At 35.7% G+C, this 17,617-nt stretch overlaps 2 protein-coding genes across 2 annotated transcripts; one reads left to right on the top strand and one right to left on the bottom strand.

Moving 5' to 3' along the window:
• Positions 1–354: 354 nt before the first annotated feature.
• LOC140161374 (protein Churchill-like) lies at positions 355–4,336 on the top strand. Its single transcript, XM_072184884.1, has 2 exons — positions 355–399; positions 2,317–4,336. Exon 2 carries the CDS (start codon positions 2,362–2,364, stop codon positions 2,731–2,733), a length of 372 nt encoding a protein of 123 aa, XP_072040985.1. The 5' UTR covers positions 355–399; positions 2,317–2,361; the 3' UTR covers positions 2,734–4,336.
• Positions 4,337–5,156: 820 nt separating this feature from the next.
• Positions 5,157–17,554, bottom strand: LOC140161371 (glucosamine-6-phosphate deaminase 1-like). Its single transcript, XM_072184881.1, has 6 exons — positions 17,422–17,554; positions 14,104–14,246; positions 12,736–12,837; positions 10,989–11,171; positions 10,003–10,187; positions 5,157–9,073 (listed from the first exon to the last, which is right to left on the bottom strand). Exons 2-6 carry the CDS (start codon positions 14,225–14,227, stop codon positions 8,825–8,827), a joined length of 843 nt encoding a protein of 280 aa, XP_072040982.1. The 5' UTR covers positions 14,228–14,246; positions 17,422–17,554; the 3' UTR covers positions 5,157–8,824.
• Between the last annotated feature and the right edge of the window lie 63 nt (positions 17,555–17,617).

Raw genomic sequence — 17,617 nt, 5'->3', positions numbered from 1 at the left:
ACCGCAGGTCAAAAGGTCGCAAAAAGGTCGCACGCACGCAGGATTCAGTGTTTACAGATTCATAAATACTTTTCTCAATTCATCATTTTTGTTTGTTTGATTGTGTTTTCTCCATTAACAGAAACGTGCAATTGTATGAAATAATGAGTACAGACATACATTAACTCTATTCTACGAGAAAAAAATGAAAGCATTTATTTCAACTCTAAATGTTTTAGGTGAATTTGATCAATGTTTTTATAAAAAAACACACAATATAAACAAATGGGTCAATGAACTTTTTGCTATCTTTTGAGTCTAGCTTGAACAACAGGAAGTACATCTAGATGCTAGAATCTGAGACTATCAGCTAGAATATTTGCAAACAAGAATTTCAGAGCAGTTTCTATTAATAAAATAGTAAGTATTTTTCTATTCAGTCATTATTATTATAAAAAATCAATCAAATCTGATATTTCGTTCTTTACGCGAAAACAGTTCCGCAATGATTTTCTCTACCAATAAATTGCTGAAGATGATATAGTACATGTAATTGAAAGCTTTGTGTATTACTGAAGTTTAAACCTGAGACCTGAGACATCAATCAACTGTTTAATATCGTACTGACATTTTGTTAACGGAACTTGACTCTCCACAAGTTGGACAATAAATAGACCGAATAATCAGTCGCAAATACATGTACATTCTGTAAATTAAATAGCCCTGAAACATGTAGCGGAAGATCGTGATGGTCCCCAGTAAGTTTATCCGCCCAGCATGCTTGGAGATTGGGAGCCAACATGACACGGCGAACTGCGGGAAGGTTTTTACCCGCAGTAATTGAATTTGTGTGGCAGTGCGGTACTTGCTATCGGGGAAATGTACACAACAAATTCCTTCCGTAGCGAGATAGACACCCATATGATAAACGACGCGATGGTGGGATGTTTCTCACTAGAAAACCCCATCATAATTAGGCTTATGGTTCCAGAGTTATGGCCATTTTAGTGTTAATTGCTCAAAACAATAAAATACAAAGGAAGTTGAATGTATACAATTGATTATGTAGGCCTATCTCAAAATCGATATTCCCGACATCTGACTCATTTTGCTTGATCACATTATTTGCTATATGAGACCCTTGAAACTCAATTTCCTGTTTCCAGTCACTTTTTTTTTCATATTGAGGTAACTTTTTCATTATTCATTATTTTGGCGATTTCCATTTCTCACAAAAATTATTTACTGTGCGATATAAACTAAATGTTCCAGGCGTTGCAAGGGCTTTTAGCCTTTTTACGCAAACAAGACACTAGAAGCTAGCGAAATGATCAGGGGATCACCAAAGTCTGAATTGTTTATTTCTTGCTTCGAAATGATTTTTGCGGCCTGTTTTCACTTTGAAAAACATTATGAAGAAAAAATATTCTTAAAGTACAATTTTACCAATTTTTCCCGATTCTTGGTTAAAAATGTGGATGGAATTTCATAGCGTGTGCGGTGACGGGGAAACAGGAAATCTAGTATCAAGGGCCTTTATCTATTAAGTGTATTTATAAATAAAATATTTGTTGAATTTTGTGTCAAAATTTGTGGATGGTACCAGCTCGACTTGTTTGAAATATTCTCTAACATTGTGTTTCTCGAGTAAAGAAAGCTCAACCTACAATACAATGTGTCCTTAAAATTTAAGTTAAATACAGTCATTCATTAATTAATTTGGACTTGCAAGTCCAAATTAATTAACTAAAAAAATTGGAATTGATTAATTAATTTTATTTAGCTCTCATTTTGGTCGAGCACTTTACCTTTAAATGATTTCAGTCATCTTGGATGTATATCTCAGATTTATCTATTTGAAATGAAATCTATCTATTTGAAATGATTTATAGGATGCGTTGATATTGATGTTACCACAATCTACCAAACTTAGCTGTGTGAGTTATTGGATTAAAAATTGAGATTGGAATGCAGTTCAATTGAGTTCAAGTAAACTCATGAAAAGTTACAAAAAGTCTGTATCAGTGATCCCTACAAATAAAAGGAATAAAAATATTTTTTTTAAATTGGCCAGGGGTGTAGTACCCCCTTAAGAACAACAGAATGTCTATATGAAAATCAGTGTTCGAAATATGCCTCAAAAAGTTACAGGCCAGCCGGGCTTGACCTTAAAAGTTACCGGCCAGCCGGGCCGGCAACTAGATGCCAATCAGAAAAGTTACCGGCCAGGCCAAAAAGTTACAGGCCAATGGCCGGCTGACCGGCCCTATTTCGAACGCTGATGAAAATGATGGTCTAACCTTCAAAGTATGTACTTTTGTTTATTTATCACTACAGGGTGAGGAGTGACTAGACTGACACCATTTACTCTCTAGGCTCATCATGTGTGTTGAATGTGTCAAAGATAAGTGCCCAGACAGAGGAAGAACCTGTCTGGAGACTGGCTCATATTTGTTAAACTTTCAAGGATGTGCAGAATGTCACAAGAAAGAACCCATCAAAATTGAAGCAAGACAATCAGGCACTGAGGAAGAAGCGGCGGAAGAGGATGCGGAAGGTGGAGAGGAGGAATTGATAACCTTTGATCATGTGTGCTCAGAATGCGGACATATCATTGCTGAACATCAGTATACATTTTGTGTGGATGGAGAATACCAGGAGTATTCTATGACTTGTATGCTTTGTGGACGAGGTTCAGACAGTATAAGTGTGCTGCCAAATGATCCAAGGAAAGTCGGACTTGGTGTATTTTGAAAACTTTTTGTATTTTCAATATCTATGTTAGTAACTTTTCTATTGCATGATGTAAATTTTTACAATGAAGGTACAATGTGAATGTAGTTTTAGACTGATACTGACAATGCTGCTCAACTACATGTAAGGCATGAATCAGATTTGTACAAATTTAGTTGATTTCAGGGACGTTCCCTAACACCAGAGTGACACTGACAAGACAACTGATGGCTTGCACATTTATTTACATGCCTGTCTAGCTGGTAGAAACACCATAAAATATCTAAATGTTTCAAAACATTTTGTGTTGAGCATGGTCAAGAGATTTTACCAAAGTATATAGAAGGTAGATCTAGAACAATTTGACCAATATAAATTACATTCATACTCGTAGTTCAAAGCATAATGGGCATACTAATCTTTATGGGACAATCTGTAGTCTACTTTTCAGGTGAGGCCTGTTACATGTAGGTTAACGACTTCACAAAAAATGTTGAAAAGGCTATATCCATATTTTCATAAATGGTTGGCTCGTACAGAGGGTAGAGTAGCTGCATCCACTTTTTGAATTAACCTGATAAGTTGTGTAAAAATAAAACCTGGTAAAAAATCATGTTTATTTATGTAAAAATAGATCAGAATCCAGGATCAGAATGCATGTCAAAATTTAAATCGGAATTAGAAGTGTTAAAGAAACATGACCAAATACCACATTTTGCCATTGTTGGTTTACCATCAACCAATTCCATTAGTTTGATACACACTTCTTTGTTTAATAGGATGACCCAATTGGTTCTCTTTCAATAATTACTCTGTAATTTGCACATTTTCTACACTTTTGTCCTTGTTTATATGTTTGTTGATCAAGTATATTGTAACAAGCTAAATCAACATGCTGCAACTGCTGTTGAATCATGCAGAGTAGGCCTATACTAATAAACTTTATCTACATCTTCATACTAAAATGTGTCAATGTTTTTCTAATTCTACCAATATTAGTAAATAGCAGATGAATTTTGTACTTTTTACATTAAAAAAGAAAGTGTACTTTTCACATTTATAAACTCAGCAAACACAAAACAGAAAATGCTTGAATGTCAGGTCATATAAAGCGTGTAAAACATTTTAATAACATTCAAAAACATTTTTGAACATTTGCTGCAAAACTTTGTTATTTAAGTGGTAACAAAATATTTTGCAGGAATGTTTGCCAAAAACTTTTTTACAATAACATTTTTAAAATGTTCTTACATTTTTCTCATATAAAATGTTTCAAACATGTTTTCATGACCTTTATATAACCTGACAGTTTTAAAACATTTTGACCAAATCCAAAATATGTTTATAATTAATGTTTTAAAAATATTTTGGTTTTTGCTGTGTTGCATGTACATGTATTTACCAGTGTCTATGTATACCCAGGTTTCAGACAACAACGGATTTAACTAGGGAAGTAACTCGCTGGTTCAACAAGTTCAAATTATGTTATTACTTAGCCTTCACTGAGAAATTCATTCCCTTAACATTTTTAAAGCTATCAGTCTACTTGCAATTTAAATGCATTAACTTTACCTGTCCCAGGAGCAAATTGCCATGCCATGCCATATAATGAAGGACAGATCAGGAGAAATCAGAAAAGACACTGGTATTTACCTTTTTTATATTTTCATGGGTTTTATTCCATGCAATGTTAAATCAAAACTACACTCCTCAAAAGAATTAAAGAATCAGTTGAATATAATCAGCATTTTTGAAAACATTGGATATGATGATAATATTATTGATAAATGTGCTTGATCTTACATTACATCACTTGTTCCCTGCGTTGTAAACAATATTACTCATCTTGAGGTCAAGGTCTCCCAGCCCCCTCCTCACATATCTGAGGGTATCTCCCTTAATATTGCAACATAATGCATAAATAAATATTAATGTTCTGTTGTTCTGTGCCATTTAATGATCATGATTAAGACCCCTACCCTCAAAGAAACGAGGGGACCGGGTGGTCATCTTTTGTACGGTTACATTAATTATTTTCCCCACCCCGGGGATACATTGAGGGCATCTTATACCCACTAATGTGACGTATAGACCCACACACACGTCACATACACAAACCCACCCCAATATGTGACTTGACCTTGACCAGGGTGACGTTTGGGCTCCATTTTTCTCCCTCCCCTCACGATTTGGGTGATGGCGGATATTTGTAATGAGTGAATTTTGTCTGCAGTTTAGGGAACAAGTGATGTAATGAAAGATCAAGCACAAAATCAATATTATCATCATATCCAATGTTTTCAAAAATGCTGATTATATTCAACTGATCCTTTAATTCTTTTGAGTGTAGTATATTGTTGTTAAATTGTTTATATGGGGGACAGTTGAAAAAAAATGAGGTGTTCTTTGTGCATCTTGCCAATAAAACAATGAACTCAAAAATATAGACTTGATCTCACCCATTTTATTCTCTTCTTGTGCATATATCGTCATCTATCATAAAACAAGCACCCATTTTACATACAATTACAAGTGAATATAGAAGGAACAAACTTATGTTTTACTAAAAAAATATTTAAAGGAAGTTAATCTACATTAAGTACGTAATGACGAGTGGTCCAATTACCATAATTATGTATACGGTAGTTAAAAGTATAACCTTCCCAGGAATTTTACCCACACAAGTTATTTATCCCTCATTTCTAGAATATACTAAAGCATTTGACATGTATTTAATGAATATCACACAGAATATTTATATAATTAAATGGCTGTGAATGTGATGCAACTGTAACAATATATTGCATGAGATAAAAAAAATAGTCCAAGATGGGTGCAAGATTTTTGTATTTAGTGCAATATATTCTTGCATCGCATGAAAATAAGCCATTCAATATTATTATCATTTTTATCAGACTGACTTGGTAAAAGTAAAATTCTCAGTGCAAGTGTATGCAGCAGGTCAGTAAATGGAAAAATTTTCAGCTAAAATGACTTGTTGCATAGGGCTACATGACAAAACTGATTTCACAGCTGTGTACACAAGTTTTTTGGCCTAATGCTGCTAACATGAAAGGGGTTCAGTCATTTAAAAACTTCACTGCACAGCAAGTAAATCTTCAATCAGTCACTCTCATCACATAAGAATTATTAGGATAGTACATGTATTTCCAAAGGTCTATGGGCCCTTGACTCAATTGTTTGATATGAAGCTGCTTTAGACCCCTAAATATGTCACCTTTCATGCAGCTCAAAGCATTTTAGAAAATTGTACATGGACACTTGTAGATTGTTGGTCAGCAATATCTTATGTGTCTCATCTCCAGTTGAGAGTAACGCCATGTTGGATTTCGCAGTGGCAAATTCAAATCAGTGCATTTACGTGGTTGCATCACCAGCATACAGACAAATCGCCCTTCTACATGTATATACATGTACGCATGTGTATACGCCCCGTGAGATTAGGTTAGTGCCCACAATTTTAATCTGCCACTGCGAAATCCAACATGGCATTACTCTCAACTTGAGATGAGACTTGACTATAGTTAGAACATTCATCTAAACAATTCTACACAATTTTACATTGTTATCCTTAATGATAAGGGGATATAGTTTTGGGACGGTTGGTATTTGAGATTCTAAACCAAAACAACAGTCCATATGATACAAACAGAACATCACAACATATAGGTACTTCAAATGCATTGTTAAACGTATTTCAGTTATAATATCTTGGGTTGCCAATCTGCATGTAATTATTACAAAATTAGGTCAAACAATATAGCCGTTTTTTATAGATATTTGTTCTAACTATTACATTTATTGTGAATTGAAAATATACTTTTGAGTTTGTTAATTATAACAATGACTACTGGGTAGTTGTAGAATGTGACAAAATGGCAAGTTACAACAAATTAGGTTTATAAAATACTGCTATAATGATCAGTTAAGCTAAACTAATAAAAAGTAAACTTTTTAGGCAAGATATCTTGGTGTAACCAGATTTTGCCTTTCTTTTAAAATATTGATTTGTTAAAGAAGTTTTGGCACCTTTGTTAGTATCAAACTTCCTGAAAAACTAATTTCTGATTCTGCTTTGATTACATTCCAAAATGCCTTTTGAAATGTTATAACTATAACCTGGTGAATATAATCACCAATAACTTAAGGATGACTAAAATATATAGCTTGGTGGATGTATTCTCTTAAAATTGCAAATCTAACTGTTGCACATTACCAACTACCAAATTAGGCCCTGGGAAAACAGTTGGGTTGGTGTGACTGGCTGACCCTGATTTTATCACATATTGGTGAAAACATTGGCATATCTGATGTGCAAAATAATGTCTCAAATTACAAACTGTTTTCATCAACACAGAATTTCTTAACTGGTCACGTATCTACGTCTTCTGTTCTGTTTCTTACTATGTTAGATACAACCATATAGCATCCTGTCATTCCAAATCATGTCCCCCATGGCCTTGCCTGGTCTGATTTCAGCAACAAATTCAAAGAATATTAAATATTTATGACCATTTCTTAACCTGGGGAGAACAAGGCACAAGAAAACTCAATATATTGAACTATATTTGATACTAATAATGCCCCAAGCTTTAAAAATTGCATTTTGTAAGATTTGAAATTTTATAAAAACTTAGAAAATGCAATTTTTAATTTATATTTAGACAATAGTTTTGCACAGTTTGTCTTTGAACTCAGAATTCAATTAGAACTACACATGCAAGTTAATACTGATCATTATAAACATGACATAATTGTATTCAGTAATGGTGGGTTATAAATCACAATTACATGATTAATTGGTCTAAAGAAAATATATAAATCAGGAATAGATATTCAAACTCATTTATTATGATGTTAAAAAGTCATGTATTTTTAACATAATTATGGTATGACTACATTGATATAGTTCTTCTAGAAAAGTCCTCACCAGCAAACCACAAAGGTGGCAGGTGAGGCTGCTGGGTCAGCAGTAAACCATCTGACAAAGATCTATTTCCCTTACTTTACAATCCTATGGAAGTGACACTGTCCCATTAACATTTTAGAATGTCTGATTTACACATTTTAAGACATGGAAGTTAACAGGAACCCACCATGGGTTACCTATAATTCAATGGGTTTACAAGACTGCAAAATCCACTCAGTTTTCACTTCATCTGATTGATTGCTTTAGACTTTAATATTTCAGTGAATGTTAAAATCAAACAATAATTAGTGTCTTTGTGAGCACATCAAAGGCTTGCATGTCTGTAAAAGTAGCACTTGGCATGCATATACTTGTAGAAAAGCATTACATGCCAATCACAAGCAAGTTCGCACTTGGAATCAAACTTTGCCAGGCACATGGCAAAACCACCTGAAAGTTCTACAACAGAGACATGGAAACATGGTGGAATTATAGGTCTCCTTGTCTCATCTCTTTTTCAACAACTCTTCATATACCTACGTACAGGAGCCAAACATTGTTAATCTGTGATGAATCCACACTTTTCCAGTATCAATGCAATGGAAGCGCGAATAAGCGTTACGCTTTGAGCGCGTACAATTTGTCATGCCTGGAACTTGGTTTACATGTTGAATTCAGTTGGAAAAAGTGGCTAAATATTGCTGTTTTATTTTGTGGATTTATTGCTGATATCAACAGAGAAATCAACCATCTTCTTGTAAGGTTGAGTAGCAATGACTAATATAATCATTTGAATTAGACAATCTTTAGCTTCTTTTCGTTGTTGAAAGGGATTCAATCATATTTCACTGTTGTTTATCATCGTCTAACAACTCGCATCCGGTGCATCTGTGTGGTTTACTTCGCTCGGGCACAAAGTAAACCACACAGCCGGCGCAGACGCATCATTGTTAAACGGTGATGAACAATGGTGAAACATGATTGAATCCCCAAGTCAATAATGCATTCTGTGAATCTTTAAAGCATATTCTATACAAACTAAGCATGCAAATCTAACACTACTAAGCACTCCCATTGCAGTCACGTTTGCTTAAATCTTTGACAAACCTGAGTTGTGGCAAACATGAGCTGTATTTCAAAGAATAATACACTCCTTCCAAAAAACAAAAACATAAAAAACTTTTACTTTTTTTTCTGTCGTTGAACCTCACTTAAATCATCATCAGCAGCGAGTTTGTTGTGAACAGGCATCAAACCTTTAAAATACTTGACTGTTTTGACGCGCAACTCAAGCGTTGCATCCTCATCGCATATAATGATGGCTCGACGGTGTTGTTGAAACGCTGATACTGTCCACATGTGGTTGACACCTTCCTCCACAGCTTTGTACAGGGCAAATGCTTTGTTGGCTCCAGTCACAATAATCATTACCTGTGCAAAATGGAAGATTACAACAGGAATGTTACAAATAGTGGCAAGATTCCACAATCTCTGAATTTCTGTGACAATTTCTACAGTTTTTTTTTTTTAATTTCTGTATGTCCATCAAAGCTGCTGTTCCCTTTCAACTAAGATAACTTTAAAACACAGAATGGTTCTTTAAAATGTAAATTAACTTATAAAATAAATACATAAAAACAGCAAACAATAAAAAGGATAACAACATGAACAATCTCGTAGTTACACTGTCATGATCCAAAAATTACAATGTACTCATAGCAAAAATGTATAAATAAGACAGGTTTCTCCCTTTTTCTCCTTTTTTTCCATGTTCTTAGATAACAAGCTATATTATTTGGTATATGTTGTTTTGTCCTGAATACTGCAGAAAATTATAAAATGAAAAAGAAATATGTTCGCTTGCTCCTGTCTCACGTGTAAGCCTAATGCTGGTTTCATACTTTCCTGCCGCTTGCCGCTTTGCCGCTCTGAAGATGATTTTACTTCACTGCGCAATCTCACTAAAAACGCTAGCGGTGACCAGCGGCAAGCCGATATATCGATCACTCCACCGCTTTGCAGCGGCGGCAGCACAGCTGGGAGTTGAATTCAAGTCAACTCGGAGCGGTGCCGCTCCGACGTATGAGAACAAAATACGATTTTGGAGCGGTGCTGAGCGGCAAGAGTAGCTTTCAGAGTCATGCCGCTGCCGCTTAGCGGTGTGTCGCTCCGCTTGCAGAAAAGTACAAGCGGCATGATGAAGCGTCATGCCGCTCAGCGGCAAGCGGCAGAAAGTATGAAACCAGCTTAAGTGATACAAATTCAAAAGTTTATGGTCTTAAAAAGCAGATAGGCACATCTATGGAAACAAAAAAGTCATTGATTGCATGAACAAACAGTGAACTCCATTAAACATTCACCTCTCTAGCATCCATGACTGTTCCAACACCGACTGTAAGTGACTCTGTTGGCACTTTGGATTCATCTCCCCCAAAGAACCTTGCATTAGCAATGATTGTATCCTTTGTAAGTGACTTCACTCGTGTTCTTGACACAAGGCTAGATCCTGGCTCATTGAAAGCTATGTGACCATCTGGTCCAATTCCTGTATCAAAGAAATATACAAGTTAAGGGGGTACTACACCCCTCGATAAATCTGTGTCTATTTTTGCATTTTTCTCAAAAACTAATAACACAGTGGTAACAAAAGTTATGTATATTATAGGGGCAAGGAACCCAATTACTACACTGGAATTTCAGTGACCCAAGACAATTGGTTTGTTATTTATGACCAGAAATGAGGTACCACTAGGATGTACCTCGTTTCCTATCATATATACTGAACCGCTTGTCTTGAGTCACTGAAATTTCAGTGTAGTAATTGGATTCCTTGCCCCAATAATATACATAACTTTTGTTACCAGTGTGTAATTATTTTTGAGAAAAATGCAAAAATAGTCACAAATTCTATTTTATGGGTGTAGTACCCCTTAAACTTATTCACATGTTTTGATTAAAATTGACGATACTGGTGCAACCATCCAAGAGAATCTCATTGTATCCCGGACACGATACTGGGACTCTACTTTCTCAACTCAATGCCCAGATTGTTTTTCCCTGTGATAAATTTGTCTATTTTTATTGATAAATTTAGTTAATCACATAAAACAAAGTTTTTCATTCAAGATTTACATTTGATTAATTAAGTTGTTTCAGCGATCTGCTTAGTTTATCAGTGAAAAACAAGAGTTTATTGATCAAAAATGTTAGTCTCTTTTCAGGGTGAAAAAAACCAACACATTATGTCAGGTCGGTCCCGGTCAGGGCATTAAGCCATGTATGTAAGAATGTATGTATGTTCATCTCTAATTTTCACAATGAATAGCAATAAATACCACCACTTTACCTCCAATAAACAACTCAATTCCTCCGGCAGCCGTTATCTTCTCTTCATATTCCCTGCATTCCTTGTCTAAATCTGTTGCATTGCCATCCAGGATGTGGACATTCTCAGGAAGAATATCTATGTGTTTGAACAAGTTATCCCACATGAAAGAATGGTAACTTTCTGGATGGTCCCTAGGAATGTCTGTAAATTAAATATTGGAGTGATAACGAATTATAATATGAAATTCCAAAATAAGGTATTAGTAATGTTATGTATTTCTTGTGCAGACATAATAATGGCTTTTTTGAAAATAGCCTGAAAAAAGTACACAAACACAGGCCCAAAATGGGCTGAAAAAAAATGCATAAATTTGGCCAACAAAATTGCATGAAATTATCTTGCCTGTGTTTTAATAAAGCTTCTATATAACACATTCCAAATTATCTTTGAAGGTTTTGGACCTCAACCAATGCAATGGCCACATACATGTATGAACAGATTTAACATTGGTATAGATGAGTTGACATGCGACATCACTGCTACTGCTACTCCAACTCCATGTGGTATCAATAAAATAAGATTCCTTTTAAATAGTTTCAATAAGATCCCACAAATAATAAGCTGATTAAGCTCACAGGACCATGGTGGTTAAAGGCCCATTCAAAGCTACCACTTAAAGTGTAAAAATTGTGTATAAATTGCTTAAAAGTGAAGGATAAGCCATGAAAATTGTCATCAAGTATTTTTGAAATGAAAAGTTTGGCAAAAAACAAGGAAAACAGCAATAACGAAAAAGTTCAGATACATGTATGATGTAGCTAATTTCTCTACTTAAAGCTATGTACGATTTCTGTAAAATTCATTTTTTTATTCTTTACCCAAAATACTTAAATTACATTAGTAATAACTGCCGGGAAGGGACTCTGTCCATTTTAAACAAAAATAACAACATAAGTGAAAGAAATCCCTCTGGTTATGTTGAAATTGCCTTGTTGATAACAAATTTGGCCGATTCCATTTAGGTGCAAGTTGCTAAGATATGTGACTTGTGTAAACATTACAAATATGCCAAAAAATCAGGTTTAAAAAAAATTAACAACTTCATATCAGAAGATTGTATGGCTTTAAGTAGAGATATTACAGTTTCATCTAAGATATCTTATTTTGTCTTTACTACACAGCTTTTGGCTTAACCTAGAGTCCAAAGTTTTCTGTTTTACAGAAAACGGAAGAAAATCACGGAATCGGAGGAACAACATAGAAAATGACATTTTTATATGATGTGACAAAAATTGTTAAAAGATTTAGAGAAATGGATGTTAAAAACAATCATGAGTTGTGTATGTCAATTTCTATGATAAAAATACTGTGGCATGAACCCCCTTTATCCCTCCAAACATCGTAATAGTCGGCCTATTATCGTGAGAATATTCCAATCATAGCATATTGATCACGATATTGAACACTTTATTGTGACATTAATATTATTGTTTACACATTTTAAGCGTTATTCATGACATGGATTTACAAATTTTACAACACGGATTACAACACGGAAAATGGATTTTAGAAAACGGTAAACTTCGGACTCTTAGCTTAACCTCTAGTAGAGTATGTTAACACATCCATGGTACTAATAAAGGTGCCAAAACTGATTTTTTTGATGATTTTCATGATTTACCGTATGAGCAAATCGCTGGATATATAAGCCTCTAACTCTATTTAATCATTTCAGGATTAAACAATGTTACAAGTTGCAACTTACTGACATATTCATCCATGTTAAATGTCTTGACATATTTGAAGGACAGCACACCTTGTTTGTAGAATTCAACCAGCTTCTTGTACATACCCTTTGGAGTACCACCTTTTAAAGAAATAGTCATAACAAATACATATTGGTATTGAATTAGAAGAAGTTAGGTAAATAAATTTGAAAAAAAAACATGTTTGTTTCCGGTGGCCTGAATACCTGAATGCGAGGCCTTTTTATTTTTTATTAAATTGTCAGAATGTATGGTAACATGCACCTTAAATTACTTAGGCCATCTTAATTAAATCCTGTGTCTCAAAGCTTGTGAGAAATTGAAAACCTAATGCAGAATCGGTGTTTTTACTGGTTTTTTTTTGGTTTTTTATTTTAATTTTTATGTGTCAGTACAAGATTTCGGACAAGCATTTTGTGCACAAAATATCCAATGTTGCAAATGTTGGAATAGCAGACAAAAAAGTCACTGCTACAAACTATTATTCTTCTCTTTTATTATTTTCTTGTCCAAAGTTTGCGAAAAAATCTAAAACTTGAAATCAAATACTAATTTTGAGTTTTATTTTTGCCTTTTGTTAAAAAAAAAATAAAACAGATAAAAAAATCAAAAATTTGTCATCTTTTTTGCTAGAATATATCATTTATTCTGGATTTCGCAAATAAAATGGAGTTCTCAAATGCGGCCTTTAAGTTGCTCCCCAAAAATAAGTAACAAACTTTTTTTTAGCCAAATTGTCAAGGTAATCATTTACAGATAAACAAATGAACCTGGTAAACTAGACATTGATACCAAAATAATATTACATAATCCATCTTAATACATTGCTGGGTTATGAAGTTATGAAGATTTTGATTTTTATAATTTTGGCCAGATAAATAAACAGCAACAAAAATGAGACCAAAACTAGTTCGGGCTCATATTGAAATTCCCTTACACAGGAAGGTGTGCGCCATCCTGCAGCTTTCCTGTGCTAGCCTTGTTTTGACAAAATCCTGAGCAGGGTGTATCACTGATGCATATAATCCATCCGTTTTATGACCGAAGCTTTCCTGAGGCGCTTGGCGCTTAGCGAGGGAATCCTGCCTTCTTTCTGTGTGAAAGCGTGGTAGGGTATTTCAATATGAGCCCTTCAGTATCCCTCTTCATTCTGGAGATCTGGGGAGAAAACTCCATCTTGAAAAAATTGCAAAAATCTAATGCCTCCACTTTTTCCTATGCCCCAATTCATGATGCATGACCCTATGCTAATGTTCAAACAGTGTGAAAGAAAGAGAGGAGACAGAGAGAGATAGAGAGAGATGGAGTCAAGAAAGAATGATCAAGCATGCACAAACAAACAGAAATGGTGGATAATCCAAACAAACCTGTGGGAAGTCCTAGAACAAAATATTTGTCCGGACCTGGTTTGAAATCTAACATGCGATTCCTCACATATTTGGCTGCCCATTCACTGGTTTTGTCATAATCGTCCAAGATGACTAAACGCATTTTGAAGCCTTACTCAAATCTGTAAAGAAATGCATAGATATCAATATTAAGTTATTATATTCTGATTTCCTTCAGCTTCCTTCAACAAGAATGTTAATTTCTTCATAATACATACCACAAAAAGTAACTACCCCTTGCATCTTCTTAAAATTGCTTGATGGACATTTGTCGGAATAATTCTGGTATACCCTGCGACAAGTATAATCCTAACCTAACCTCAACCCCAACCCCACATGAAAATACAAAAAAGTAATCTTGGTTTTCTACCCCATGTAATAATACTTTTTTAATATTTTGGGCGAACCAATGTCTGATTAAATTTTTATTTAAATTTGATTTTTTAAAAACAAGTTAAGACAAACTTGAAAGATACGAACCACTGAACAACGCCATCCTGAATTTCAGTGACACTTGTTACCAGTTCCAGCCATAATACTGTAGGCGTTTGTGGCACTATGGGCTCCCTTGACATAACTGAAATTTTAGACACAAACTAAAAGTGCCCTCCCATAAAAATCCCACCAGCAAATAAGGGCACATACCCTAAATTCTTGTTGTGATTGAGATTTTAGAGGAAGCTCTCAATTTGTACCTCAAATTGACCCCAAGGCAAAGGAGTCCAGGTGCGCCATTAGGCAAATGTTTACGGTATTGTTCCGAGAGCCTATCACCCATGCACATTCAGTTCGGAACATTTTCTGAACAGATTTGTATAAATGTTGAGCCCCTATTCTATTGTTTTTATCAAAACAACCAAGAGTCACTCAAATCCGGTTCCCTCTGGACGCTTGATATATTTCCCAAAGGCGCTGTTATATACTGGGACTATGAAGGGTTACACCAAATGCGGAAGCATAGTGTAGTGCACCATGAATTTCATGTGGTCAGTGTCAGTGAGTATTGTACTAAACAAGTACTTCACATTTCATTATAGCTGCTTTTTGTTACCGTACTTGAAAAAAAAACCCTTTTCTTGACCGACCCAACTTTTGAAAGTGATCTATGTAAAAGCAAACAATTAATTTTTTGGCCTTGACATCAGTGGCGGCGCTACAGGGGGGGGGGGGAAGAGGGGGTTTTCCTTCAAATATTTTAAGGCAAAACCACCCAAATTACGTAAATTTCCACTTTTTGCAGCAATTTTGCCCCCTGAACTTCACTCCCCATGCCCCGAAAAAAAATTCTGGTGCCACCACTGCTTGGCATGTAATAATACGTACGTCATAGACATAATCATGCATAATGTTTTTTAAACTTAAATTGAAATCAACTGAAATTTTGGGAACAAGCTTTTTTCATTCATATCTACTGAAAATGTCAAAAAGAGGATGCTAGGATCACAAAAATCACTGTGTGAGTGTTATGCTGCCATAATAAGCTAAGGGGCTGTGCAATAATTATGAGCCTCGGGGGTGAAATTTCAAATGGCTTGCCAAAAATTGCTCCCCACCTCTCGGCCCACCAGAAATTGCTTGCCCCCCCCCTCGGCCCGCCAAAAAATCTTTGCCCCCCCTTGCACATGTCAAATTTTTTGGATCACAATTTGCAAACCTTCAATGGTCTGTGATACATGTTTGCGAGCGCAGCGAGCAGGAAAATTTGCATATTTAAGCGTTTCCGTATCATGGTTTTCGTAAGCCTTTTTAGAGCATTTTATTTAAATTAAAAGGCGCTCCAAGAATGTGTGCCAAATATTGCTTGCCCCCCCCCCCTCTCGGCTTGCCAAAAAATTCTTGCTCCCCCCAATTTTACCCTCCCCCAGGTCATCGAGGCACCTTCTACACCATCCTTTAAAGAAAGGCTTAAAGAACATTTAATCCAGCGTATCTAAACAGCTGACCCTAACCCCCATTAGCGTGATCCTCCAGAGGAGGCGGTCCCGGGGGGGCACTCACATGTTAAGGTGGTACGGGTATGTGCGGCGGTCAAGGGTCCCTTTTTCAGGCTCTCCGGCAGTTCCTTAAGCACCACATTTGGATCTGCTCCAGTTCTTTGAGCCTCAAACTCTGACAATTGTAGCTCTTTAAGCTAAAATTTGGAAAAAATTTAGAATTTTTTAGGTCAACAGCCTATAATTTGGCCCTAATTTCAGTTCTTCAAGCCCCTATTTTGCCCGAAAATCAGTTCTTAGTTCCCAAAGTTCAGCGCGGAGCGCCGCACCCCTACCAAAATTAAAGTTGAGTGCTCCCCCCCCCGGGAGGCGGTGCTGATCAGATCCAGATCCAGGGCTCATAATTATTGCACAGCCCCTAATAAATAATAAAGGCTTTAAGTAGGTATGCTAGGTGAATTCAAATTTGCCATCAAACTGCATCATTTTACATATCAAATTAAAGCCCTTGAGTAAAGAAAGCCAAAACTGAAAACATTTTTGTCATAGCACTTTCCGTAACAAAGTTACATCTTGTTGAAGATTGACTTTCATCAAAAAGATTCTGCTAGCAAAATTCCCCAAAACAGCATTTAGGGGTGTTTCTAGATCTTAATCTCATGGCGATAGCAGCTTTTTTTAATGGAACTGCTATCAAAATCCTCTAAAATTCCATGTGCGACTTGATTATCCCCATAAAAAATCATATATTTTGGGTCAAGTGAAGTATAGAAAACATATTTATGTAGGTTTCCTTCACCGACCTGTTCTCGAAAAAATTTCAAATTTCTATGTAAATATGCATTGTGTTTGGGCCCCCGGTCTAGGCGAATTTCGCTGACAAGCAAATGTGTTAAACTAAGGTTTGCCTGGGATACCTACTACATCTACATCTACATCTGTGGGGCTGTAGCTACGGACGCAGGCGTCCATTACTGCTACAGGAGGTTAGAGTGGTCTAATTGATTTTGATGAAGTCCATGGCGGCTGCTTTGAAGCTATCCTTCCCCCCAATGCTGATGATATGCTCAGGCAAACTGTTCCAACTTTGAATGGTTCGGGGAATGAAAGAGTATTTATACACGTTGGTCTTGGTGATTGGTTTGGCCATGGCTTTTGAATGAGTAGTTCTCCCCCCTCTGCGCGGATGCGGGTTCACAATTTTAAGCTTAACCATCCATACATGGCAGCAAAACACTGTGATCATGGTGATGTGGTTATATATATATATATATATATTTTTTTTAAACTATTTTGATCACCAATGTTAGTGAATGCATATTATTTATTATAACACACTGAACATTAACGTTGTAAAACTTACCACACAAAGCAGAGAAGATGAGACTCAAAATCTGTTGACCTAGGGATTTACCACGTGACTTTGGTCAGGTGCTGGTGCTGTCAATAAATCATTTTTGATCAAAATGCTAAAGGGTAAAGTTACTGTGTTCGTTGATCGCCAAGCAATTTACTTCCTGAATCAGCACCTGGATGTATTTCATTAATTGGTGACGAGC

The sequence above is a fragment of the Amphiura filiformis genome, chromosome 9 (assembly GCF_039555335.1).
Source record: "Amphiura filiformis chromosome 9, Afil_fr2py, whole genome shotgun sequence".
Lineage (NCBI taxonomy): Eukaryota > Metazoa > Echinodermata > Ophiuroidea > Amphilepidida > Amphiuridae > Amphiura > Amphiura filiformis.
Note: the sequence above shows the minus strand (reverse complement) of the source record. Positions and strands in the feature narration are given on the sequence as shown.